Raw genomic sequence first — 27,224 nt, 5'->3', positions numbered from 1 at the left:
TATTATAAATAAAAAATATGTTAATACAATTTTTGTTGTAGGGTGCAGTAGGTCGTCGGATACAAGTATAAACAAGATTATCAGTCAGTTCAAAATACGAATATTTGTTTGACAAACTATACAATATTTTCTTGAAAATTTTGTTCGAAAAATGATAAGTTCTACGTAAGAAAAGTTCGAAAAATGAGGTACCACTGTAAATTATACATTATTAGTTTCTCACACACCAACACTTTCCTATTCTATTTGATAAGTATTATGTTAACTCTGAAAGCTTACATCTTATATAAAAAAAACTAATCAAAATCTATTAAATAACATTTCAGGGTTAAGGTGTTTATGACCTGACAATTGTTTTGCCAACATCTCTGAAAAGTGCACATTACTACATAATTGACACTACTATACAGGTAAGTGTCACAGTTACCATAATTAGTAGCATATCAACACTAAAAAAACTTTTCATTCTCAAGATTACAATCAATGAAGCTGTTACCAAAATATGTGCAAAACTGAAGTGAGAAAGTAGAACAAAAAGAAAAAAATCTATATTATCAACCTTTAGCAATGATATCACTGGAATGGGATATGGATGAAATGGAATATGAAATTTAGGCTTGAAGCAAAGCACTGGAATCCGAGGGATTATTCAGCACTAGTGACTAATGATAATTATTATACAGTGCTTATTATGGATTAGTATAGCAGACTTGCTTTAGGTTGGACTAACATTTGAAAACCACTGCTGTACCATATGTTTTACATCAAGATGAAGTTGAATCAAACATCTCACAATTATGGAAAAACAGTTCTTGCAGCTCCATCAATGTTTGGCAGTTTCAAAAGGTTACACTAGCTAAATGATTCCATGAGACCACACCAATTAACATACCAAATGCATGTGTTCACACAATGAGCAAATTTCCATCAATTCACAAATGATCACTTAAATTATTGAGAAAAAGACCTAATATACTCTCACGGGAAACATATAGCTCACTTCCAAAACTCTTCTAATGGTTTTCATATCCAACTTGATCCAATTAATACTATACATATAAAAAGCAGTCACTTAATACTATCAATCACAACAAAAGCTTCAGCAAATGCCTTGAGTTATTAGCAATGACCCGGATTGAACACTTCCATCCCAGGGCTGCAGATAACTGAAAGTTCACTAAAGCTTCCCATTAGACCAAAAATATCTCTAAAAGGGTATCAAATGTTGCCAACATCTAAAGGATACACAAGGAGAGCTGGATACTTTTGCGGCAGTCCTAGGGTCTATGTCAAGAAAAGATACACAGGTGAATAAACTTTTACCATGTAACTACTAAAAAATGGAATTTTCAAAATAAAATGAAATTTATTGCATACTTAACAAACAATTATACAGCTGTAAGTTCCCTACATGGCAGACAACAGATTCAAAACTTTTGCGGTGGCCGCTATTGCCGATGTAGGTGACGTCATCTCTCAAGGGAGGTGCAGGTACAACTGTCCAGGTAACAACAATTCGTTCTGCCCAGCCATCCACCTGTGAGGAGGAGGGAGGGTTTTAATTAATAATTGTTCGGTAAGATGCAATAAAATTTCATTCTATTATAAAAATTCCATTTTTATTGCAGTGTCTTATCGAACAATTATACAGCTGATTACCCACTGAAAGGATGGGGGCCTGTGGATGTATGCTTAATTCAAAAATATCACAGAATTCATGAAAAAAGACAAAAGAGCACTGTTAGTGCTTGTTGTACCTTACCTTGTAAGAGAGTTACTGCAGGAGAATACTGCCTCAGGTCGGTGCTCATCTTACGTAGTAGAAGGCTTGGAGTATGACCAATGAGTGCCTCTACATGGAGTGGAATATCTTCATAGTCATGGCAGTTCACTGCTGACTCAGCAAAGATACAACAAAATATTGTCCTTGCCTCGGGCTAAGACCAGAAATAACAAACAAGAAAAGACAACCAACAACTGTCACCTACACCAAATCAAAAAACCCTTCACCCACCAAACTAAGACATAATGAACTGGTGAGTACTCCAGGTACATTGTACCCCCAGACTTCCCTTTAACTCGTCAACCTTGATACAAGGCAAAAAATAACAGAGGGGGACCAACCCCTATGTTGTTTCCTCCAACAACATGCCAGCTACCGAAAGTGGACCAAGGGACTTACAATCCTCAAACACTGTTTTGATTTCTTTCAAATAATGCGTTGCGAAGACATTTGGACACCCAAAAGGTATTTTGGAGGATAGCAGAAAGCCACAAGTTGTATCGAAATACCAGGAAAGTCGCTACCACTCGGACTTCATGCGCTTTCATTCTCAGTAATTGGAAATCTGCATCATTAACTTGAGAATGTGCTTCGACAATTAATTCTCTCAGAAAAAAGGAGATAGCATTTTTAGAGAGAGAGCGAGACGGATTTCTAACAGACCACCACAAGTGATCCGACTGACCTCTAATTTTTTTTCATTCTGCGGAGGTAACATCTTAGTGCCCACACGGGACATAAGTCTTTCTTCTTCCTGATCTTTTAAGTCTGTTAAGTTCTTGAGAACGAAGGAGCATGGCCATGGATTAGATAGGGTTTTGTTCTTAGCAAGAAAATTGAGAGCCATGGAACAAACTGTCGCCTTGAGAGAAGCCCACCTTTTTATCCATTGTGTGCAGCTCACTGACTCGTCTTGCTGATGTTAGGGCTACCAGAAATAGCCTTCTTGGTGAGGCTTCTCATAGACGAAGAATGTAAAGGCTCTAAGGAAAGGCCGGAAAGCCATTTAAGGACGACATTTAGATTCCATGCTACCGAGTCCTTCGACGATTTGGAAGTCTCGAAAGACTTAATTAAATCAGAGGTGTCTAATCCTCTATGTTTGAAAACTGAGGCAAGCATCGCTCTGCATCCCTTAATTGTCAGAGGTGCTAAATAATTCACGTCGCTTAAGAAGAGCAAGAAGTCTGCTATTTCACTCACAGACGTCTCAGAAGCAGAGGCTCTAGTTTACCTACACCATCTTTGAAACACTCCCCATTTAGACTGGTATACTCTAATAGAAGAATTTCTTCTGGAGTTCGCAATAGCTTCTGCTGCTCGTTTCAAAATCCCCTTCGTTCTGACAAGACCCCTGACAGCCTGAATCCTGTCAGTGCCAGAGTGGACAATCCTTGATGGAATCTTACGAAGAGTGGTTGTTTGAGTAGACATTTCTTTAAAAGGTAGAAGCCTGGGGAAGTCTACGAGCAAGTTGAGGAGATCTGGGAACCATTCCTTCCTTGGCCAGAGCGGAGTGACGAGGATCAGTGAAACGTTTTTGTGAAATGCAACTTTGTTCAGCACCTGTCTTATCAGGCCAAACGGGGGAAAGGTGTATGCATTGCATTGACTTAGCATGCAAGAGGGTCCGGGACTGGCAAGCAGAACAGAGGAAGGAAGTTGTTCCACAAAGTTGTGAACAGGTCTACGGCAGGATTTCCCTAAAGCTTCCACAGGTCTAGGCAGACCTTGGTGTCGAGAGTCCATTACAATGGCAACACTTGGTATGTCAACTTAGTTTGTCTACTAACATGTTCATCTTCCCTTGAACAAAATGCGGAATCAGCTAAACTTGAAACTCCTCTGCCCACAGAAGCAGATCTTTTGTAAGATTGTAGAGTGAAGGAATGCGTTCCCCCTGTTTCCTGATGTAGGATAGCATGGTGGAATTGTCTGCGTGAACTGTTACCACCTGTCCTGCTATGAGGTGAGTGAATGAATTAAGTCCCAGGTACACTGCTAACAGTTCCTTCACATTGATATAAAGAAAGCGCTGAAGTTTGACCACTTCCCTGACGCTTTCTTCTCTCCTAACAAGGCTCCCCAACCTGTGTCAGATGCATCTGAAAAGAACTGAAGGGTTGGGTGGAGCGGACGAAGAGAAAAAGCCTCTGCCAGTCTTGGTTTTGATAGCCACCATGCTAGGTCCTCCTTGACCTCGTTTGTGATCGCAAATACTGTTCAGTCCAGTTGAGTTTTCTTGTGCCATGATGCTAGTGTCCCTAACAGAATCGTCCAATGGTTGGCGGAACAGGACTTGAGCAGGAATTCTTGAACTACTTGTAAACACGATTGGACTCTTTTCGGAGGGAGAGAGATGCCTGAAAAACTAGAGTTCAGAGTCATCCCCATACAGAGAATGCTCTGAGTCCGGTATAAGGTGAGAATTCTCCTTGTTTATTAGAATCCCTAACAAGTGGGTTAATAAAAGTGTCCTCTTGAGATCCTTCATGCACTGGCTTTCCAAAGAGGAGCAAAGAAGCCAGTCGTCTAGGTAGAGTGACACTCTGATGACTAGGAGATGTAACCACTTCCCCAGGGGAGTCAGCCCTCGCATAAATACTTGTGGTGCCATCGAGAGGCTGAAGCAAAGAACTCAAAACTTCTAAGTCTTGCCCATGAATATGAACCAAAGGTATTTCCTGGTGTCTTGGTGAATCAAGATGTGGAAGTATGCATCCTGCATATCCAGAGAGACCATCCAATCCCCTTGGCATAGGGAATCTAACACCGAACAAGCCATTTCCATGTTGAAATTGGTCTTCTGAACGAACAAGTTCAGGGTGCTTACATCTAATATGGGACTACCGTCCCCTGATGACTTGGGGACTATGAACAGACGGTTGTAAAAGCCCGGGGATGGTCTGTCATCTATCTCTTCTATCACAGCCTTCTGTACGAGAGCCTCTACCTGTCGAGCCATAGCTAACTACTTCTCTGAGCCTGGAGAGAGGTTGGGTAACGCGATGGGCACATTGGAGAGAGGCGCAGTAACTTTTGAAAGGAACGGAGTACCCAAAACGGAGAGCTTAGATCACCCAGGGCTCTGCGACTCCACTCCTCCCAGAAGAGGCTCAGTCTGCCCCCTACTGGAGCATGAAGTACTGGGGGATCACTTGGATGATTTGGTGTCAGGTTTGGTAGAGTTCTTGGTCGAGGGGCGCAAGTTCGAGCGGGCCTGACGAAAGGTTTGGACTTGCCTCCTCGAAAAAGTTTCTTCTGTAGAGGCGATTACGGCGTAGTGGGAGTCATGGTCGTGGGCTTAGCACGCTTAGAAGACTGTATGATAGGGTCATTAGTTGACTTCTTTTCCAGGGTAGAAAGAATCTTTACTACTGTCTCTTCAGGGAAAAGGTAGGTCTTGTTGAGAGGCGACAACAACAGGGCGGACTTCTGAGGTGATGTGACTCCTCTCAAAACAAATGAACGCCAGAGCTGTCTTTTCTTTGGAGTACCAAACGCGAAAAGAGGCCAGCTCATCACAACCATCCCGAACTGACTTGTCAGCGCACGACAAAACACAGAGCCAATCTGGTGCAAGGTCTTCCAAGAGAGTGGGGCAGTCCTCTATCTTTGTAGCGAGTGCTCCGATCCTCCAATCCAAGAAATTCATGATTTCCAAAATCTTTAAAATATTCTTTACTAGATGATGCACTTCACGAGACGTAAAGAATATCTTCACTGCTGCGAATGCTGACCTTCTATTCAAGTCTGTCTGACCAGAGAAGTCCTCCTGGGAGGAGGCGGATACTCCCATAGAAGGAGCTTCTCCAGTTATGTAGAACCTATACCTCTCCTTGATTAGTTTAGTAGAGAAGGCAAAAGTCGCTTTCCCGAGCTCTCTCTTGATCATCAACCAGTCCTCCACACCACGAAGCGATTGTTTAGCCGCCTTATAAAACACGAGCTTTGGGAGAAGGGAATCGAAATTCTTCCTTCTCATGAGGAACATCGATCCAGGAGACCTGGGAGCAGCTGCGACAAAATAATCTGGGAACATATCCACAAGGTAGTGTAAGAGCTTCGAAAACACGAAAGCGGAATAGAGTCAGCGTCTTGATCATCCTCGTCATACGAAGAAATAGGCGACAATGAGGATTCCACATTCGACTCGTTGTTCTTAGGACCCTGTTGACTCTATTTCATCCAACTCTTCAGGTCCTCCAATTGGCGACAGAGAGGGACTAAATTCCTGTCTTCTTGAGTCGAAGTTGAAGCAACTGGAGTTGTAAACGTCAACACGTTCAACACCAGAGGTCTCACGCCAGTCGAAGCATCTGTCGCATGCAAAGTCGAAGCCACTCTCCTGACATCTTGACGAGTTGAACTTCTCAACGGTCAAAATATGACGTTCAACAGTTGAGTCAAAGGTGGCTGCCGATGCCATAAGAATACGAGGTGACGTCCACGTAGCTACACTGCAAGAAGGGCGAGGACTGCTGTCTGCTTCTCTGTTCCTTTTACCAGGAGGCGGAGAGAAGTCTTCTTCATTCAAACGTCTCTTCAACAGTCATGAGGCTGAAGAATTGCACCAATTGCAACATCTTACTGGCGACGAATCACTTGAATCTGTTGACAACTTTGCACTAAATGAAACACCTTTCCAATGGAGTTTAGCTGATTCTGTCGTGAGTTTGAAACAGTTGGTATTGCTGTAATCTGGAACATGCATTTGTTTTTCTTTTGTCTATGGGGTCCACATTGCATACCCCTTGTATCCATTAGTCCTGAATAAAGCCTCACCTTATGAAGATCCATTTCAACGTTCCGCCTCATTCTGTGAAAACCTGATAACTAATTGGTCAATTAGCCCCATATTATCACAGGTTATAGGCCCAGAAGCTAATTAAGAAGAACGGATACTGATTCGACAAGAGATTGAAGGTACTATTGGACTCCGTGATTCAAGATGGGCGAACCCGGCTCGGGACCATGTGGCTTCGGAATCATAAAGTTGAAAGGGCGAGAAGACTACAAGAATGGGTGTTTCTCCAAGACTAACTATTTAAGAAGACAGGGATTGTGGTCGGCTGTGCAAGGAACTGATATGGCAGATGGGAAGGAGTGCCATGAAGAACAAGCTCTTGCCGACATATGCCTCGTGGTAGACCCTCAAAATTATCAGTATGTGAACAGTGCAGCAAACAGCTAAAGAGGCATGGGAAGCACTGAAGAAGAAGTTTGAAACCAAAGGCTACTGGTGGTATGTATATCTGGCTCGAACCATGAGCCAGGCAAGATTTCAGGACTTCAGTGGTATGGAGGGTTATATTGCATGCATCACGTCTCTGGGGCAAGAAGTGAAAAGTCTGGGAGAAGTAGTTAAGGACAAGTACCTGATAGCCAAGATATTCCAAGGATTGCCTAGTGAGTATGACAGTTTGGTCATGACTCTGTGTGCTGGCAAAAAGGATATGGTTTTGGATACTGTCATCACCAAACCACTGGACAATAGTCAGCATAGAGATAAAGAGATGTCACTGGTGCTGAGTCTGGTGATCATGCTGCTTTCTTTACCAACAAGTCTCCTGGCACAAAGGGTAACGATAACAAGCTGCCACGAAGAGGGGCATCCTATCAAGGAGTGTCCTAAGCCAAACGACTATGAGGCACCTGCTAGTTAGAAGAAGTATGACAAGAAAAGTGATGATGGTGGTAAGAAGTTTACTCCAAAGAAAACTTTTCTGTGTGCTTTGTCTGCACAACTGACTGATAGTACGATAGGGATAGATTCTGGTCCTGAAGGGCATATGTCACCAGACAAGAAATTTCTTGTGAATTACACAGACTGTGAATTTGATCAGGGTGTTGTTGTTGTTGGTGATAATGGAAGATTAAGAGTTGCAGGTACAGGTGACATAAAGTTGTCATCAAATAATTCAACTAATAAAATATGATATTGTTATGATACAATAAAGTTTGTTCATACTTACCTGGCAGATATATATATAGCTGTATTTTCTGAAGTCCGACAGAAATTCAAAAACTTCCGGCACACACAGTGGTCGGCCAGGTGGTTAGTACCCATTCCCGCCGCTGGGAGGCGGGTATCAGGAACCATTCCCATTTTCTATTCATAATTTTTATTTCCACTGTCCCCTGAGGGGAGGTGGGTGGGTACTTAATTATATATATCTGCCAGGTAAGTATGAACAAACTTTATTGTATCATAACAATATTTTGTTCATGAAACTTACCTGTCAGATATATATATAGCTGAATCCCACCGTTGGAGGTGAGAAGGGACAGAATAGAAGGATTTTGGGAAACAAATGCATGCAGATGATTTACATCTTGGTTCCACCTGTTAGCATTGCTGGCTTCGTGGTTATTGCCACTAAGTCCTGCTTGTTTGCTATTAGAGTTGCCAGCGAGGTAGAGACCTATATAGCTGGTGCACTCCAGATGATCTGTCAACAGGGGCGAGACCACGACGTGACTAGACCATATGACCATACCATGAGGGCTAAGAAGTAAAATAAAATATATATATAAAAATATATATCACCACCTGACCAACCTAGCCAAAGTTAAGGTGTGTTAACTAAGGCTTAAGAGTTAAGAAGTCACCGTTGTCGGCGACTCAACTACTAAATTAAGAGCTCTTCCTAACCATTTTCTACAGGATAGGATGAGTGGTACTACTTGCCCCCAAGATTGTGTCTGCAGACATGTATGGCCCTAGCGAGCAGCAGATCTCATATGCCATCTTCACATCTCGCAGGGAGTGTGAATTGAACACAGAGTTGCTTCGCTAAAACATGGTACTCAGGATGTTGCTGAGTGCCATGCTCTGTTGAAATGCTTCTGAGGCCGCGCCCTCACCTCGTGAGCATTCAAATCAAAAGATTTCAAATCTTTGTGCCAGCACAATGAAGAGCTTTTTTGAAAGAACTCCTTAACAATAAAGCCAGGGTGTTCTTCGATATGGGCAAGTCTGGTCTTTTCGGAACACTGCAGATTGTCCGTACGACTTCGACTTTCTTGAGTTTTATGTAGATAAAACTTGAGAGACCTGACAGGGCACAGGACTCTCTCTGGCTCCTGCCCAATAACTTGTGCCATCCTTGATTCCAAGCTCCTGGCCCAAGAACAAGACGGGTTTCCATTCTTAGGCCACAACGGAAGGCTTAGAGAACGCACCGCCTTGTGTCTCTAATGCCAAAACTTCTGACGATGGCTGAAAACCTCACTAACCCTCTTTTTGTCGTATCTAGGGTGGTTAGAAAAAGGCCTTCCTGATCACGTGCAAGAAGTTAACAGGTAGGAGATGTTCGAATGCTTTGACATCAAGAACTTCAGACTATGTCTAAGTTCCATATTGAAAGCTTCGATCTGTACATGCACAGTCAGTCAGTCTGTACTAAAGTCAGGTGACCGACCAGTTGACCAGTCAGACGAATCAAGGACAGCAAGGCTGTACCCTGAAGGCCATAAGGCACTATTCTTCGCTGAAGGATGAGTGTCTGGACTGCCTGGGCGATTCAAGCTAAGCAAACCTTGGGGTATGAACGCAACCCAACGTCGTTAGCGAATCAACTCCTGAGCCACTCTGACTCGAGCTTCTGGTGCCAGGAGAAAGGAGCGAGGAGCAAAAAGGCGATTCAGTCCCGAAGGACGAATGCCTGACAGTCCAACCTGGTCTCATGTTAAACGATCATCGGGGGTGTGTAAACGCAACCGACTTCGTCAACAAGAAACTCAGGGCTACTATGTGTCTCCTGATCTCGCACGAGTGTCTGACTCCGAGAAAACAGGTGAGACAAAAAGTAGATGGTGAGCGAGTTTCGAGATTCCACAGAACTCAAAGATCGTGAAGGGCTTTGTTGTTTGACAGAAGCAAATCTCTGAGCCCAAAGGCCGTCAACAACATATTTGCGTATTCTTTAATAGTTGTGACTGCCAGCTTATCCCATTCTTCAAACGGAAAGGGAAGACGGCAATCTTATGCTGTCAACATCTCGATAGTCTGAACGTAGTCAGACTCAGAGCGGAGAGGTTATAGGTACCTTTCGTGTTAAAGTAGACCGACTCTCTCGGAAAAGGTCCTTGGAGGACGTGACCTCTGTGAATCTAGGATCTTGAAGGCCAACATGGGGCGATTAGCGTCATTGTCGCTCCCTGTGATGGTATAAATCATCTTATTACATTTCCTAAGCGTTTGAAAAAGGGGAAAAGAGACTAAACATCCATCCCTGTTCAATATCATAGCGAAGAGATGTATGAAAGGACGTCCCTAAAGTCTCCATAACTCTCAACATACTTCTAAAGAAAGATTCCACTTGGAAGTCAGTAGTTGCTGCCGTCGATCGAGACGATTCGTACGGACTTTTGCAATCCTGTCACGAACCTCTAGAGGATCGTTACATTCTACGCCTGTTGTTATAATAGACTCTTTCTCGTAAACCCGAACAGGGACCGAGAGAAGATACTTCCTAAGATATGAGAGAGCTGTGGAAGATCAGAGTTTGATATGGACCACTGGTTCCAAAACTCGTTTCCAGGACTGGAGGGACGACAGAATTGCTTCCACTTCTTTCAGATTATGATCCAGGACATCTGAAACCCTCTCCAGATGTCCGGCACCTTGTTTCTATCACCTCAAGTGATACTTAACGCACCGAGAGATGTTCAGAATCATTCCTAGATCTTTAATAAAATTTCAGTTTCCCGGTAGGAAAAAACTGTAGAGGTCTGAATTGCAGTCTATTCAGGGAAACAAACTTCTTTAGGAAGGAAATGGTCCCCAGCAAGCTCATCCATTCCCTCACACAGTATGTTTACTTCCCTAAAAAGGCTGCGCTTTGCCTAAGCAGGAGAGCATATAATAGTGAAATGTTGCGGTAGACTACGTTAGTCCTATACCGTGCGGTAACGAGCACCGAAAGGAGTAAGAGATATCTCTGAGAACATAGTAAGGCCAAACGAATGCAATGTTTATTCATTCATGTAAGAAATCCCCTCAATCTTAGGCTAAAGTCCGTGATTGTAGGGCAGAGATACAGTTAGTCAGTCAATCCCGCAGGAGAGAGAGAGACGTAACTGCCAGCACAGAGATACGGTTAGTCAGTCAATCCCGCAGGAGAGAGAGAGACGTAACCTACCGCGCATGACAGCGAACGAGCTGGTACTGCCTCGTTTGGACTGGCGGTGGCGGAGAGGACAGTGACAGCAGCAGCTTACGATCGTCGTCTCTTAACTTTATGCCTGGGTTGCCAGCTACCCTATTCTACGACGAAATAGGTCCGTAATTTTTAGCATAAAGAGACTCTCAAGCTGGTATATTTAAGCGAAACAGAAAACGCTAAATATATAGATGCGTTCGTGTCGTCATAACACTACCATACAACGGTAAAAGATAAATCGGAAACTCCTGGAAGGCAGCAGGGAGTAACGATTAAATGTCCTTAAAATAATAGACAATAGACCTCTCGGTTGCCATCCGAAGAGGTAACTACAGCAAGCGTATATGACTTGAACCAACCAGTAGTAAAATAACGCAAGGCAAAATATATTATATTGCAATAAAGTTTTTTCATACTTACCTGGCAGACATATATACTATAGCTGAATTCGGAAATACAGCTACATACATATCTGACAGGCAAGTTTCATAAACAAAACTCAAGAGAATTGAAGCGGACAGCTCAAGCTTCTTATGTTATTGGACATAAGCGTTCATTGACGTAGTCTACAAGTCTATTTCTTGTACGAGTCTGCGAATGATGAATGAGAGCTCTTCCGAATCTTGTCAATAAGAGCTTATCCGCTTACGCAATATAAAGTTAATGAGAAGTTTGTCAATGAGAAGTTTGTCAATGAGAACTAACCCATTTACGGGACAAAGAGATATTTTGTCAATGAGGGGATACCCACTTACTTGACAAAACGACAGTATATTGTCAATGGGGGAAATTCACTGAATTGACAAAACGTAATCCAGGAAGTCGAGCATTTTAATTTCGATTCCCGTCTCAAACGAGGAAGGGGCAAGAATCCTGTTAAGAGACGGCTTACGACAGGTAGCACGACGATGTTCAATTCGGCAGCGTAGTCCCGACTAGGAACTAACAAAATCTATCATCTGAAAAGCCCTTTCAGATGGGCTAAAAAGCTTGCAAAATTATCCTGGGAAGAGGAAGAAACTCTCCAACCAGCTTCCTCTCCCATATCAAAATTTATTGGCAGTATGGCAAAGGAAGTCCTGTCTTGCGCTTTCCTGAAGAGCGTCCTTTTGATGAGTGCCTTTGCAAGAATCCTACTGAACGTTGCCGAGAGTCCTGACGTGCAGGACGTCGAGCTTTTACATAACCCATAGCTGCCTTACCGCAAAGTCTTGACTGCGGTAGAGCAAAAGAGATCTTTCCTTGAGCTTTCCATAACTCCATCCAATCCTGGACTTTACGAAAAGCAATATTACTGACAGAGACGTCTATAATTCACGAAACCCGTGGTCTTGCTGGGTTTCGAAAACGAAGTTGCCTTTTCACTTTAAGCTTCCTCCGAAGCACTGCTTACTTCACATTCTTCGCAGGCGATGTAGAAGGGATCACCGAAGTTAGGTAAAAAATCTTTAGACTCAAATCAGCTTGAAGACTTCAACAGAAACGTTCAGCCAGGCGACACACCTGGCGTGCGCTGGCGCGCGCGCTCGGCGTCCACTGGCTAGCAGCGAGCACGCTCGGCGTCCACTGGCGAGCAGCGAGCACTCTCGGCGTCCACTGGCGAGCAGCAAGCACTCTCGGCGTCCACTGGCGAGCAGCGAGCACTCTCGGCGTCTGGCGTGCGCTCGGCCTTGGCGTCTACTGGTGCGCGCTTGGCGTGCACCCGCGCGCGCCTGGCGTCCATCCGAACGTCCCGTCCAAGCCGAGCGTCCAAAAAAAAAAAAGCGTGCAGAAAAGCGTCACGCTCCTGACAGGCGTCAATGCAAGCGAAACTGCCTTCAGGGAAGAGCATTAGACATCTCGGAGAGAAAACCGACTGCACGAAGCAGTCTCAGGTGAAGGGTTGATCGTGTGAGAATACGCGGGGCGAGGGAACGCCTTCTTATTCTCACAGCAACAAAGCTAGGACAAAAGCGTCCTGCTAATATGACTTGCTTTCCCTTTTCTCGGTGGAAAGACGTACACGAGTTCAGGCGACGTTCGCCTTCTTACTTCTCACTGCAACGCATGACGAGAGAGAGAGAGAGGACGTGAAACGTCCTCTTCTATAAAGCTTCTATTTAGAGGGCGCGAGTCCTTCCGAAAGCTCCAAACCCTGCGCAGGGAGGACGCTTCGGAGGACGAGAAGCAATCCTTCAGGATTCGTGCACGCACTTTGGCAGCCTGGGAGTAACTTCAGGTCTGCCGAAGGCACGTCAGATCGGTGGGAGTTCCTCGTAACCCTCCTTCGGCTTTCGACATGCTCTCTCCCTGTTCCTGGGAGTCAAGCAGAGGTCCCGGCCTAGAGGCGAAATAAGGCCGATCTGACGCACCCTCCACTACACAAGGGGCACTGTCACTGCACTTAGCCACTTCACTTTTGCTCTCCAAAGCCAGCGCTTTCGATTCTAAGTTACGAATCGATAGAGTATCAGAGAAAGGTCAATACCCTCTACAGAAACTGTTTAGGGCCCGAAGGCAACATTACAGGGTTAGGAGTAACAACTACAGAAGTAGCCTCTTCACCACAATGATAGGAGAGCGAGCACCTTAGATTCCAAGATACAGATGGAATCTATAACGTAAAGGGCATTACCTCACGAGACATATTTATAGCCCGTAGGCCATACTACAGGGTTAGGCAAAATAAAGTCTACAGGTAGGTTAGCCTACCCTGACTTTGTTTACTGATTAATTGCGTACATACGAATCATACGTCTTCCTTACGGAATTAGACAAAGTCTCACACTCCTTACATGACAAATCTCAACAAAGAAGCTAGACACATAGCCCTCGTGCATATCGAGTGCGGAACTACCGAAGCTTTCGGTAGCCACACCCTATCTTAGCAGACAACACCCTCTGAAACTAGCCTAACTAGATTCAGATATACAAAAATGAATCATATTCAAAACAATTTAAGATAGCGTATGCCTAGCCACAAATCTAAGTCAATAAATCAAAAGATAATTAGGATATTTAGCGGCCATGAAGTTTCCAAAATCCTAAGACGGAGGTACTGAAAACAGGTGTTTCCAGCACCGGCGACAGAAAAATTATGAATAGAAAATGGGAATGGTTCCTGATACCCGCCTCCCAGCGGCGGGAATGGGTACTAACCACCTGGCCGACCACTGTGTGTGCCGGAAGTTTTTGAATTTCTGTCGGACTTCAGAAAATACAGCTATATATATATCTGACAGGTAAGTTTCATGAACAAAGTCAGATGTTCTCTATGTTCCTGGTTTGAGTACTACTTTCTTGTCTGTTAGTCAATGTACTGATTGTGGTATTAATGTCCTGTTTACATCGAAAGGCTGTTAATTTGTTGATGCTGATGACTGTGTTGTCAATGGTTCAGTTTTGGGTACTGGAAGCCGAAAGAATGGTTTGTATCTTCTTAATGGAAAACCAGACACCAAGTCAGTTTTTGTAAGTCATTTTCAGGATTATCATCTATGGCATCAAAGATTAAGGCATGTTGGTCAACAAAAATTGAAGTTTTATGTTCTCATTCTGATGATGTGTGTTGCTTGCGCCTTAGGTAAACAATCAAGGCAAAGTTTTCCATGTTTAATCTCACCCAAAGTTTCGGAAGTCTTAGGTCTCGTACATGCAGATCTGTGTGGACCACTTCCTGAGTTTTGGTGGAGCCAGGTATGTACTCACAATTGTTGATTTTATTTTAAATTCGTCAGTGTTTATTTTTTAGTGAATAAGAAACAAACCAAGGACAGAATTATGGAATATGTTACTCAATGTGAAACTCAGAAAGGAAAATTACTGAAGGTTTCCAGATCTGGTAATGGAGGTGAATTGTACAACAGAGATCTGTTAGGTATACCCCTGAGCAGAATGGTGTTGCCGAAAGGTATGATGTCTAACGCTCAATGTTTACAGACATTGTGGGCAGAAGCAGTCAATACTGCTGTGTATGTTCAGAACAAAGTACCCCATACTGGTGCTAATAATTGTATTCCTGATGAGAGATTCACTGGACTGCCTGTGAAATATTCTAATTTGATGGTTTTATGTTGTAATGCATATGTGCATGTACCTAAGCAGGTTAGCGGTGACAAATTGGATGCAAGCAAGTGTTTGGATTTTGTTGGGTATAACAGAGAGAGCAAAGGATATCACTTGTTTAATCCTGATAAATCAGAGTATTTCTGTTGAGTATAATGTCGAGTTTGATGCAGGTAAGTTTACTGCTTGCTCTGAGGGTGTGACAGATGTAAATGGTGTTGTTTATTTTCCAGTGGCTGATTTGGTCGAAGGAAATGATGTAGAAGAAGTTCCTGCTGATGAGAAAGAAGGTGAGTTCCGTGATACTGAACATGGTGACTTTGAGGGAGAAAATGTAAGTAAAAGAATTAGTGAGGAAATCAATGAAAATGTGCAAGATAAGAGGCAGTGATGTGCAAAACTCATCTTTTTTGGTAGTCGATTACTTTGATAACTTTCGTGATCAGTAATCGATTAGTAATTGATTAGTAATCGATTACTTAAAGATTACTTACACAGGAAACTGGTACATGACACGTACTACTAAAGTATAATAAAGTCCAGAGGTCCTTGGTATTAATTTATACAATTATGGTTTATTTCTCTCTCTAAGCCAAGAAGCCTTGAAAATTATAACAAATGAGGACTGGCATTGTCAATAAGTTCAAGTTTAAACCTATATGTATTATGTTTGTTATTCCAATATGCACACAAGTAAATACCAATAATCCATTTATATGAATAATGAATTAAGAAAAAAAAATTCCTGGCATCTTTATCCTAAAATAAAACAGATAAGAAAACGATAAATAAATGTCTCAACTCTTAAAAGAAATAAAAAAATAAGCTTGATACTTCTATTTATATAGTTTATAAATTTTTGTTTTTGAATAAGAACATTTTATTATTTTCTATAGGAAAGCACAATAAATTTTGAAAATCCTTTTAAAATAAATATAAATACAGTGGTAAGGCTCCCCTAACGGATATTAACCCTCTAACGCCAATTGGACATATTAAACGTCGACATAAATTGTCTGTCGGGTGCCGATTGGACGTATTAAACGTTGATAAAAAGTTTTTTTTTAAATTCGCGGAAATACTCATGATTGTAGCTTTTATCAGTTTTGAAATATTTTCATATAAATAATGATAAGTGCCAAAATTTCAACCTTCGGTCAACTTTAACTCTACCGAAATGTTCGAAAAACGCAATTGTAAGCTAGAACTCTTATATTCTAGTAATATTCAATCATTTAACTTCATTTTTCAACAAATTGGACGTCTTTAACACAATATTTTGATTTATGGTGAATTTATGAAAAATAACTTTTTCCTTATGTACGCGCGGCAACTCTTCCGATAAATTTTTTCGTGCGATTGTCGTAATGTTTGCACCATTTTAAATTAGCCGTTACATAAATTTTTATAAATGAAAATGTACGCAATTTCATGCACAATACAACTAAAAACAGCCCATGGTTGTAGCTTTTATCAGTTTTGAAATATTTTCATATAAATAACGATAAGTGCCAAAATTTTAACCTTCGGTCAACTTTGACTCTACCCAAAATGGTCGAAAAACACTATTGTAAGCTAAAACTCTTATATTCCAGTAATATTCAATCATTTACCTTCATTTTACAACAAATTGGAAGTCTCTAGCACAATATTTCGATCTATGGTGAATTTATGAAAAAAAACCATTTTCCTTACGTCCGTGCAGTAACTCTTCCGAAAAAATCAAAATTTTTTTGTCCGATTGTCGTAATGTTTGCACCATTTAAAATTAGCCGTTATATAAAGTTTTATATGTGAAAATGTGTGCAATTTTGTGTAGAATACAACTTAAATTGATTGAAGGTTGTAACTTTTCTCATTTTCGAAATATTTGCATATAAATCACGATAAATAGAAAATAACCACTATCGGTCAACTTTGACTCTACCGAAATAGTTGAAAAACGCAATTTTAAGCTAAAACTCTTACAGTCTAGTAATATTCAGTCAGTTATCTTCATTTTGAAACAAATTTGAAGTCTCTAGCACAATATTTAGATTTATGGTGACTTTTTAAAAAACTTTCCTTCCCTCCGCGTGCGGATTCTATGCCGCAAATCTCCGAAATGCATATGTCGCATTCTCGTAATATTTGCTCCATTTGATATTAGGCATTTCATAGTTTTATATATGAAAATGTGCACAATTTCATGTAAAATACAACAAAAAATAATTGAAGGTTGTAGCTTTCCTCATTTTCGAAATATTTGCATATAAAAAAATATATTAAAAAAATGACAATCGGTAAACTTTAACTCATCCGAAATGGTAAAAAACTGCAATTGTAAGCTAAAACTCTTACAGTATTGTAATATTCAATCATTTATCTTCAATTTGAAACAAATTGGAAGTCTCTAGAACAATATTTAGATTTATGGTGAATTTTTTAAAAACATTTTTTTACGTCCATGCGTTACGAATCATGCATCATTTTGTGATAATATTTTCTCTGTGTAGCTTTGATCGTTTTACAATGTGATATATACCAAAATAATCGCAATTTAGTTTACAATACAAAAATAATTATCTCGTTAGCTTTAACAGTTTTGCTCACAGCACGATTTGAATATGTACAATTATATATGAAATTTTGTTTTTGCGCTATCATATATCGCATTATTTATATATGATAATTATATTTTTTTCATTTCTGATGGTTGCATACTAAACTTCAGGCAATGACAAAAAAGGGAGCCAAAAATGAACTCTTAATCTTGAAAACTAAGCACGCTGTGATTTTTTGAAAAAAATATATTTTCCGCTTCGGCGCTCACTCCGAGACCCCCTCGGCATACGGGAGACGATTTTTATTATACCCTTTCAGCGTAAGAGGGTTAACAAAAAAAGAAATTTGTCTCGTAAAAAAAAAGACGGTAATTAACTAATACCAATTTATAATCAACAACAGATTTTTTAAAAGTAATCGATGTAATCGATTACTAATAATCAATTGCGTACACATCTAATAGGAGGTACCTACTGAGAGACAGAAAAAGGAAAGTTTCCTGATTTTGAGATGTATACTGCATTTTTGTATTGTTATGTTGTGTTTGAAGATCACTTTGAACTAAATACTGTTAGTCAAGTCAGGCCCTGGAAGGCTATGAACGAAGAGATTCAGTCTTACATAGAGAATAATGTGTGGGATCTTATTGAAAAGCCTGTTGGTAAAAATGTTGTAAAATGTAAATGGGTTTTTAAGATTAAGCGGCATTGTGATGGGGACGTTGCTAAGTTCAAAGTTGGACTGGTACCTGTGGGATGCTCACAAAAATATGGTGCTGATTGTTTAAATACCTATTCCCCAGTTGTTAGATACAGTACGCTAAGACTTTTCTTTTCTCTGTTAAACTTGATCTGAAAATTCACCATGTTGACATTTCTACAGCCTTTTTAAATGGTGACTTAAAAGAGGAAATATATATGTGCCAACCTGAAGGTTTTTGTAAAGGATAATGGTAAAGTGTGCAAACTGAATAAGGCAATGTATGGGCTTAATCAAGCAAGCAGATATTGTTACGAGAAAGTATATATCATTCTTGTTGGAGTTGGTTTCAAGCAGTCTATGTATGAACCATGCATCTATGTGTGGAAGGAAGGAGCCAAACTTGTCATTATTGCACTTTATGTTGATAATTTTTTCATATTTTTTAATGATACGTGCCATGTTGAAAAATTTAAGACTGCCTGTATAGTAATTTTCCTACCAAAGATTTGGGAGAAGTTTCAGAATGCCTTAGTATAAGAGTAATGAGGACTGAGGAAAGTGTCAAGTTGGACCGAAGAGCCTATTGTGAAAAATTGTTATCCAAATTTGAAATGCTAGATTGTGTTAGTGCTAGGACTCCCGTTGAAAGTGGTCTATTGTTACATAAAAGTAAAGACTGTCCCAAAGATGTGCCATATCAACAAGCGATTTGTGGATTGTTGCACTTGTCATTATGTACTAGACCTGATATTGCTGACACCATGAATTATGAGAGTCAATTCAATTATAGTTATGGTAAGGAGCACTGGCATGCTGTTCTAAGAATTTTCAGATATCTGAAAGGAACTATGGAGTTTGGAATTAATTATTCAAAATCTGAAAATGGCATGACAGGTTTTTGTAATGCATCTTTTGCAAATGATTTGGAAGGGAGAAAGTCTGTATCAGGATATGTTTTTAAACTCTCTAATGGTCCTATTAGTTGGGAGAGTATAAAGCAGTACTGAAGCGGAATACATACGTGTAAAGAGGCTGTGTTTTTGAGAGATTTTCTTTTTGAGTTATGTAGTAGACCTGGAAGCATTTTGATGTATAATGATAATATGAGTGCACTGAAGTTGACTGAGCATGAAGGCTTTCATGCCAGAACCAAACATATTGATGTGAGGTATCATTATGTAAGAGAGTTGCGTAGACTTGAGAAAGTGTATCTGTGCCATATGTCAACCAAGGATATGTTGGCTGATGTACTAAGGGCCTAAGTGCACAAAGTCATGTCAAATGTGTAAGGGAAATGGGAGTTGGGTAACATGAATGTCTTGATTAAAAGTGTGTGTTGTGAGTTTGCAATAGTTGGTATTGCTGTAATCTGTGACATGCATTTGTTTTTCTTTTGTCTACGGGGTCCACATTGCAAACCCCTTTGTATCCGTAAGTCCTGAATAAAGCCTCACCTTAGGAAGATGCGTTTCATCGTTCCGCCTCAATCCTTGAAAACCTGATATCTAATTGGTCAATTAGCCCCATATTATCACAGATTTCTGCTGGCGCACCACAGGATTGACAGAGGAAGCGACTTTCTGTTGGCAAACCCCGACAGTCTCCCTTGGACCTTCAGTATGTCTTCTCCCCAAGGCGGGGGAGCGGGAGGGACAGGGACCTTTGTCTAGGATAACTGTCGGGACAAACAGCCACCCCCTCAGACTGCACTGCACTGACACTTTTCACTTCACTCGCTATCTTTTCCATGAAAGACTTTACAGATAAACCTAACTGCATAACAGTATTAGCTAACACACCAAAAATCTTCTCAAATTTAGACTTGAGGCTGGCAATGGTGTCAGGAGACACTCCATGTGAAGTTGTTAAAGGAGTTACAGGAGCAGGAGTAGGAGGACTCAAGATTGGAGACATAATAAGAAGAGGAGAAGGAATAAGAGCAGGTGATTCGATAGAAGCAGATGATGTTATACTAGCCTTACTTTCAGCTCTTAGAGCAGCTTTCCTCTTCCTATCCTTAATGATCTTATCAGAGTGAGAAATGAAAACCTTCCCCTGTTGTTCACTCCAATCCTTATATTCCTCACAAGTAGACTCTAGAGAGCACTCAAACCACCTACACTTAATGCACTTAAGAGTGCAAATCATGAATTGTTTTAACTAACCTAGTTTTGCACCCTCCGGCACTAAACCTAACTACTGATGGACTAGAGTCCGACATGATGGAAAAGCCACAAAATTTGCAGAAATGAAAACTAGCTAAATAGCTTCGATTCCAACAAAATCACAAAGTTGAGTACTTCACCGATATTGGTAGAATTACTTCCCACCAGAAGCCAGCAGAGAACAAATTGTTGTTACCTGGACAGTTGTACCTGCACCTCCCTCGAGTGGAAGGAGATGATGTCACCTACACCAGTGATGCCGGCACCTCCTCAGAAGTTTTGAATCTGTTGTCTGCCATGTAGGGAACCTACAGCTGTATAATTGTTTGGTAAGACACTGAAATACAACTGAAAATTAAACTTGGATTCTCAATGCACAAGATACTATATAAATTACACTTATTTACGTACTGTAATCAGAACACTTGCCCTTGACATCAGTCCCTTCTGCAACACCATCCAGAAATTATTTTCAGTATATACTTTTGCTTGCCTGTGTTGATCTAAAGCTTACTCTCAATATGCAGCAAATAAGCTATCAACCATATTAAAGGCTAGTAAATCAATTTTAACCCTCGGAGTACCCTACTTACATTGTACAAAGTTTCCCGCAAAGAGACGTTCTAAATGTGATGAGCCTTTGATAAAGTAAAAACAAAAAAACAACAAAAATAAGTAAACGTTTAATTTGGTGAAAGTCCATACCACCTAAAAGAACATCTATTTTGAATATTTGCTATACAAAATTTATGCCATGATTTTTACCCTAATCAAAATTTTTAAAACACTTCACCATATACAAACTTGAATTCGTCCTTTAATTTTACGGTAAATTTATGCAACTGAACAGTCAATACTTAAACTGCAGCATCCTAAATTTAAATTATTCTAAAATTCTCCAGGTACATAAATTTTTGAAAACAGCAGCAAAAAAAAAAAAAAAAATCAAATTTCATCAAATGAACTCAAAGCAAGATGCTCCCACACCAACAATAAATTAACCCTTGAAGATTTCAGTGACAGAAAACAGTGTCATACAAACGTCTTTAATGGTCTGATTAATGTCAATTAATGCATTTACAGAAAATTTGGAAGGTCACGAACACTGTTCACCAGATAGCACTGCACTTCAGCTTCAGGAGGGTATTGGGATATATGTAGTTCAATCTGACCTTCCCAAGAGCAGTAACAGTGGTGCCAAATGAGGCAAATGACCTCCCATGTCAGCTGTATATTAGTACTGTAAAAGGACTACTACATAGTTTTTACTTAAATTTTCCAAGTATAATTAATTTTCCAAACATTTTCAGGAATGCCTTGACTGAATTTTGAAGTGATAAAACCATCAATACATTAAATATTTAGTAACATGAATAAAGTACCTAACCTCTTGAACAATGCAGTAATAATGGATAAGTAAAACAACTCTTTGAAACCTATTATGTATTAGCTCTGTAGGATATTATGTATATAAGGGTCCAAAATATGTTACATACATGCTATCACTGCTGTATGAACTAAGTTGATTAGTTCACTGGACCTAATGGAAAAATTAAATATACAAGTACCGTATATTTCGGCGTATAAGTCGACCGGAAGATAAGTCGACCCCCCAATTCTGAGTAAATTTTTATGTTTTAACTAATATCGGGTATATTAGTCGACCTATAAAATGTGAGGCTAACCGTACGCTCAAAATAAGCAGCAGGGTAAAACGTATCATATAAAATAACCTGAATGTTATTACGGTACGTACATATGTGAGGCCAACCATACGCTCAATATAAGCAACAGAGTAAAACGTGTCATATAAAATAACCTGAATGCTATTACGGTACATATGTTGCTCTACTTACCATATGAAATACAGGTAATATACTCGGTATATTAACAAATCTGTGTGATATATAAAAGATGAATGCCGGCAAATATGATTAGAAATGACGAAACGAAAGATATGTTACTAGAGTGTAATGTAAACAAACAAAGTGCTGACTAACGCTGCATAACAGCCTACGTATATATGTATGTACAAACTGCCACTCAAGTTAATGTTTTAATTGGGTTGTTAAAACAACAACGTGCTGGTTGGATGGATGAAAATGGTGTGAAATTGTGGATAGAAAACGTTTGGAACAAACGCCCAGGTGGATGAAAAAAGGATAGAAGTCTATGGATTTGGGATATGTTTTGTAGTCACATAACAGAGAATACTAAAGCCAGATTAGCAAAAATTTTAAGGATTTTAAATACATATTTACCATTAAATACGAATTTTTTTATTTTATTTTATGTGATAAATAAAGATTTCAAACCATATATGTTTTTAAACAATACCCCGGTAAATACAAAACTGTCAGAGTGAACGCATCCTTCTCAATTACGATACTACAAATGGCTACGCAATGTTTACACTTGCTGTGCGATTGGGGTCTCTTCAAGTTACTTTGCTTTTTTTCATTTTATTTAAGGTAATGGATGTTCTAATGTATTATTATTGTCGTATTACAGTGTGATACATAGTTACCTCAATAAGGCTGTTATTGTTATTAGCCAACTGTAAAGCCTGGATTCCTGTACCGATATGCCAAAATAATAAAGATTCACTTTTTGTTACCGTTAGATAAGTCGACCCCCTAATTTTGGCATGATTTTTTGGGGCTAAAGGGTCGACTTATACGCCGAAATATACGGTATATCATGATCCACCCCAACTCTCCATTATGTAATATATTACTAAGTTTTGATGTACGCACTATATTTACATAATTCCCTATTGAATCGGCATTGGAATTTCTTAAAAATGAAGTTTTCATAATAAAACTAATATTGTAATACTTTCCTGAACACCTGAATTAGGCAAGGTCACTGACCAGCCTGAAATACATCCCTACAAATTTTTCCCACAAAGTGGGTATTTAACTGTCAGTGCTACCAATGCTGCAGGTAAAATCTGTCTAGTGAGTTACCTTTGGTATTGTTGGCAACACTGGTGCAAATACCAGCCGCCAGAGGCCTACCTCCTCAATTGAGTCATTCACTATTAAATTGAAGAGGGGATGGGGTTGGGAATCATTCAGGTGTTCAGGTAAGTATTACAATATTAGTTTTATTATTATTATGAAAACTTCATATTGCAATACACTCTCTGGAGACCTGAATTAGCCCGATTAACAACACTTAACTGGAGGTGGGATCAATCCAATTCAGCCCAACCTGACAACTATTAAAGACAAATGTAACTCCACCTAGTTGTCCAACTCGGTAGGTGAGGATGCTTGCGGAAAGAGTACCTCAACGTCAGTGTTGTCTCTAAGGTCTCATCTCAGTCATAACTGCCTCCCATGTGGTATTCTAAACCCCTTATGTTTGGAGAAGTTGAGTGAGCAAGCCCTTCGCGTTCTCAGCTGTTCACTGACATAGATGACTGTGCCCAAGTGATGAGAACGTTCCAACATGACGATCAGGATCTGCCTAGCTTCCATGACATAAGAGAAATACACTTAAAATGAACCCTAACCTACAGAGACTGTAAAGGATCCTATGCTACCACCAACTACCTGAACCCCTAATGCCCTAATATGAGAATAATTATAAAATTAAGTTGGCTGCAACAAAAGGACCTACCAAGTAACCCTTCTCTGAAGAAAACTAATGATCCCTAAGATAAAGTCATGAAAACCAACATTGACTTCCAAGTATTTGCCGCTAAGATCGCCAACACCAAAAAAATTCCTTAAGAACGCTGAAGAAGTAACCATTCCCTGATACTGGTGCCTTTGGATGTGAAGAACTAAAAGTCTCTGAAAAGGATGAAAAACCCTCTGACGCCTGAGTGATAACCTCCCGTAAGAAGAAACTAATAGCATTCTTGGAAGTAGGGCGACATGGACTCCTAGGAGAAACAAATAAGGTCCTAGGATGAGGTAAAAGTTTCTCTGTGCAGGACAAATAGACTTTGAGAGCTCGCACTGGACACAGCCACATTTCCGCTTCGTCACCTCCTACGAAATCCTCTAATGACGAAACTCCAAATGCTCTCTGAAGGGGATTCAATTCCAACACAAACTTTGCCAAAAAGTCTGGCAAATATGAGAGAAAAATATCTTGTCCTGAAAAGGACACCGTCCACGCCAATGCCTGAATCTCCCCAGTCCTCACTACTGTCGCGAGCGCGACTAAAAACAACACCTTCTTAGTTAGCTCTCTTAATGATAATGCTTCTAAGAGTTCAAAAGCCAAAGAGCTCAACAATTTTAACACAGCTGCTAAATCCCACGAGGGGGCCTGAAGCAGAATAACTGGTTGTTCTACCCTAAAGGATCTTAAAAGATCGTGTAAAATCCTACTGGTCACAAGTTCCGGCGGGTGAAACCTGAAAATGCTACTGAGCATCGAACTGTCCCCAGCAATTGTTGAATACGATAGATTCTTTTCCTTTCTCAAGAATAAGAGGATATCTGCCACTTTCGCAATCGTCAGACGAGAAATGCTAAGCCCCTCCATTTGGCACCAGCTATGGTACATAGCCCACCTATCCTGGTATAGTTTCCTCGTTGATCTTCTCAGACAGAAAGACAGTTGGGGAGCCACTGCCTTAGAGTGTTCCAAATAACAGGCTGCTCACTGGACAGTCTCCAAGCAGCTTAGCTTCAGCATGCAGAGGTTCCGATGGAAGTACGTAACGGAAGTGCGGCTGTCTGAGATCTTTCCTCTCTGGAAGGATGCAACATTCTATCCGTCCCGCATAACATGGGGTCCGCTACTGGGGAAAAGTATACTGGAAGGTGGAAGTTCAATCTTGTGGCAAAGAGATCCTCAGTTGCTGGCCACCTCCTTAACAGATGTTGCACCTCTTCCTGCACCAGAGATCATCCCCCTCCGGGAACTTCTTGCGAACGACTCAATGTGTCTGCCAGGGCGTTGAGTTTACCAGACACAAATTGAGGGATAAGGGAAACTGTGATCCTCGGACCAAAGAACTCTCTGAGCTATGTTGTTTAACACTACTGATCTTGTTGGAAAAGAGCTACCATCTTGTTGCTTACTTGTTCCGAAAAACAATATAGCACCTCTTCCACTGAGCAAGCCCTTCGCGTTCTCAGCTGTTCACTGACATAGATGACTGTGCCCAAGTGATGAGAACGTTCCAACATGACGATCAGGATCTGCCTAGCTTCCATGACATAAGAGAAATACACTTAAAATGAACCCTAACCTACAGAGACTGTAAAGGATCCTATGCTACCACCAACTACCTGAACCCCTAATGCCCTAATATGAGAATAATTATAAAATTAAGTTGGCTGCAACAAAAGGACCTACCAAGTAACCCTTCTCTGAAGAAAACTAATGATCCCTAAGATAAAGTCATGAAAACCAACATTGACTTCCAAGTATTTGCCGCTAAGATCGCCAACACCAAAAAAATTCCTTAAGAACGCTGAAGAAGTAACCATTCCCTGATACTGGTGCCTTTGGATGTGAAGAACTAAAAGTCTCTGAAAAGGATGAAAAACCCTCTGACGCCTGAGTGATAACCTCCCGTAAGAAGAAACTAATAGCATTCTTGGAAGAAGGGCGACATGGACTCCTAGGAGAAACAAATAAGGTCCTAGGATGAGGTAAAAGTTTCTCTGTGCAGGACAAATAGACTTTGAGAGCTCGCACTGGACACAGCCACATTTCCGCTTCGTCACCTCCTACGAAATCCTCTAATGACGAAACTCCAAATGCTCTCTGAAGGGGATTCAATTCCAACACAAACTTTGCCAAAAGTCTGGCAAATATGAGAGAAAAATATCTTGTCCTGAAAAGGACACCGTCCACGCCAATGCCTGAATCTCCCCAGTCCTCACTACTGTCGCGAGCGCGACTAAAAACAACACCTTCTTAGTTAGCTCTCTTAATGATAATGCTTCTAAGAGTTCAAAAGCCAAAGAGCTCAACAATTTTAACACAGCTGCTAAATCCCACGAGGAGGCCTGAAGCAGAATAACTGGTTGTTCTACCCTAAAGGATCTTAAAAGATCGTGTAAAATCCTACTGGTCACAAGTTCCGGCGGGTGAAACCTGAAAATGCTACTGAGCATCGAACTGTCCCCAGCAATTGTTGAATACGATAGATTCTTTTCCTTTCTCAAGAATAAGAGGATATCTGCCACTTTCGCAATCTTCACGAGAAATGCTAAGCCCCTCCATTTGGCACCAGCTATGGTACATAGCCCACCTATCCTGGTATAGTTTCCTCGTTGATCTTCTCAGACAGAAAGACAGTTGGGGAGCCACTGCCTTAGAGTGTTCCAAATAACAGGCTGCTCACTGGACAGTCTCCAAGCAGCTTAGCTTCAGCATGCAGAGGTTCCGATGGAAGTACGTAACGGAAGTGCGGCTGTCTGAGATCTTTCCTCTCTGGAAGGATGCAACATTCTATCCGTCCCGCATAACATGGGGTCCGCTACTGGGGAAAAGTATACTGGAAGGTGGAAGTTCAATCTTGTGGCAAAGAGATCCTCAGTTGCTGGCCACCTCCTTAACAGATGTTGCACCTCTTCCTGCACCAGAGATCATCCCCCTCCGGGAACTTCTTGCGAACGACTCAATGTGTCTGCCAGGGCGTTGAGTTTACCCGACACAAATTGAGGGATAAGGGAAACTGTGATCCTCGGACCAAAGAACTCTCTGAGCTATGTTGTTTAACACTACTGATCTTGTTGGAAAAGAGCTACCATCTTGTTGCTTACTTGTTCCGAAAAACAATATAGCACCTCTTCCACTGCTCTCAGTTCTCAAAAATTTATGGACTCCTCTTGATCCAGA

At 40.8% G+C, this 27,224-nt stretch overlaps 1 protein-coding gene across 2 annotated transcripts in view; it reads right to left on the bottom strand.

The window, feature by feature from the left end:
- Nucleotides 1–27,224, bottom strand: part of LOC135219092 (acyl-CoA:lysophosphatidylglycerol acyltransferase 1-like) — a 226,914-nt gene that overhangs the window by 92,202 nt on the left and 107,488 nt on the right. The window contains exon 3 of one of the 2 annotated variants that reach the window (XM_064255526.1): nt 20,999–21,043. The exons of the other annotated variant lie outside the window; for it this stretch is intronic. Within the exon in view, the coding sequence (XP_064111596.1) occupies nt 20,999–21,043 (45 nt within the window). The remainder of the gene's footprint in view (nt 1–20,998; nt 21,044–27,224) is intronic. 2 annotated transcript variants of the gene reach the window in all.

The sequence above is a fragment of the Macrobrachium nipponense genome, chromosome 1, assembly GCF_015104395.2.
Source record: "Macrobrachium nipponense isolate FS-2020 chromosome 1, ASM1510439v2, whole genome shotgun sequence".
In the NCBI taxonomy this organism is placed as follows: Eukaryota; Metazoa; Arthropoda; class Malacostraca; order Decapoda; family Palaemonidae; genus Macrobrachium; species Macrobrachium nipponense.
This window is presented reverse-complemented; position numbering and strand designations above follow the sequence as displayed.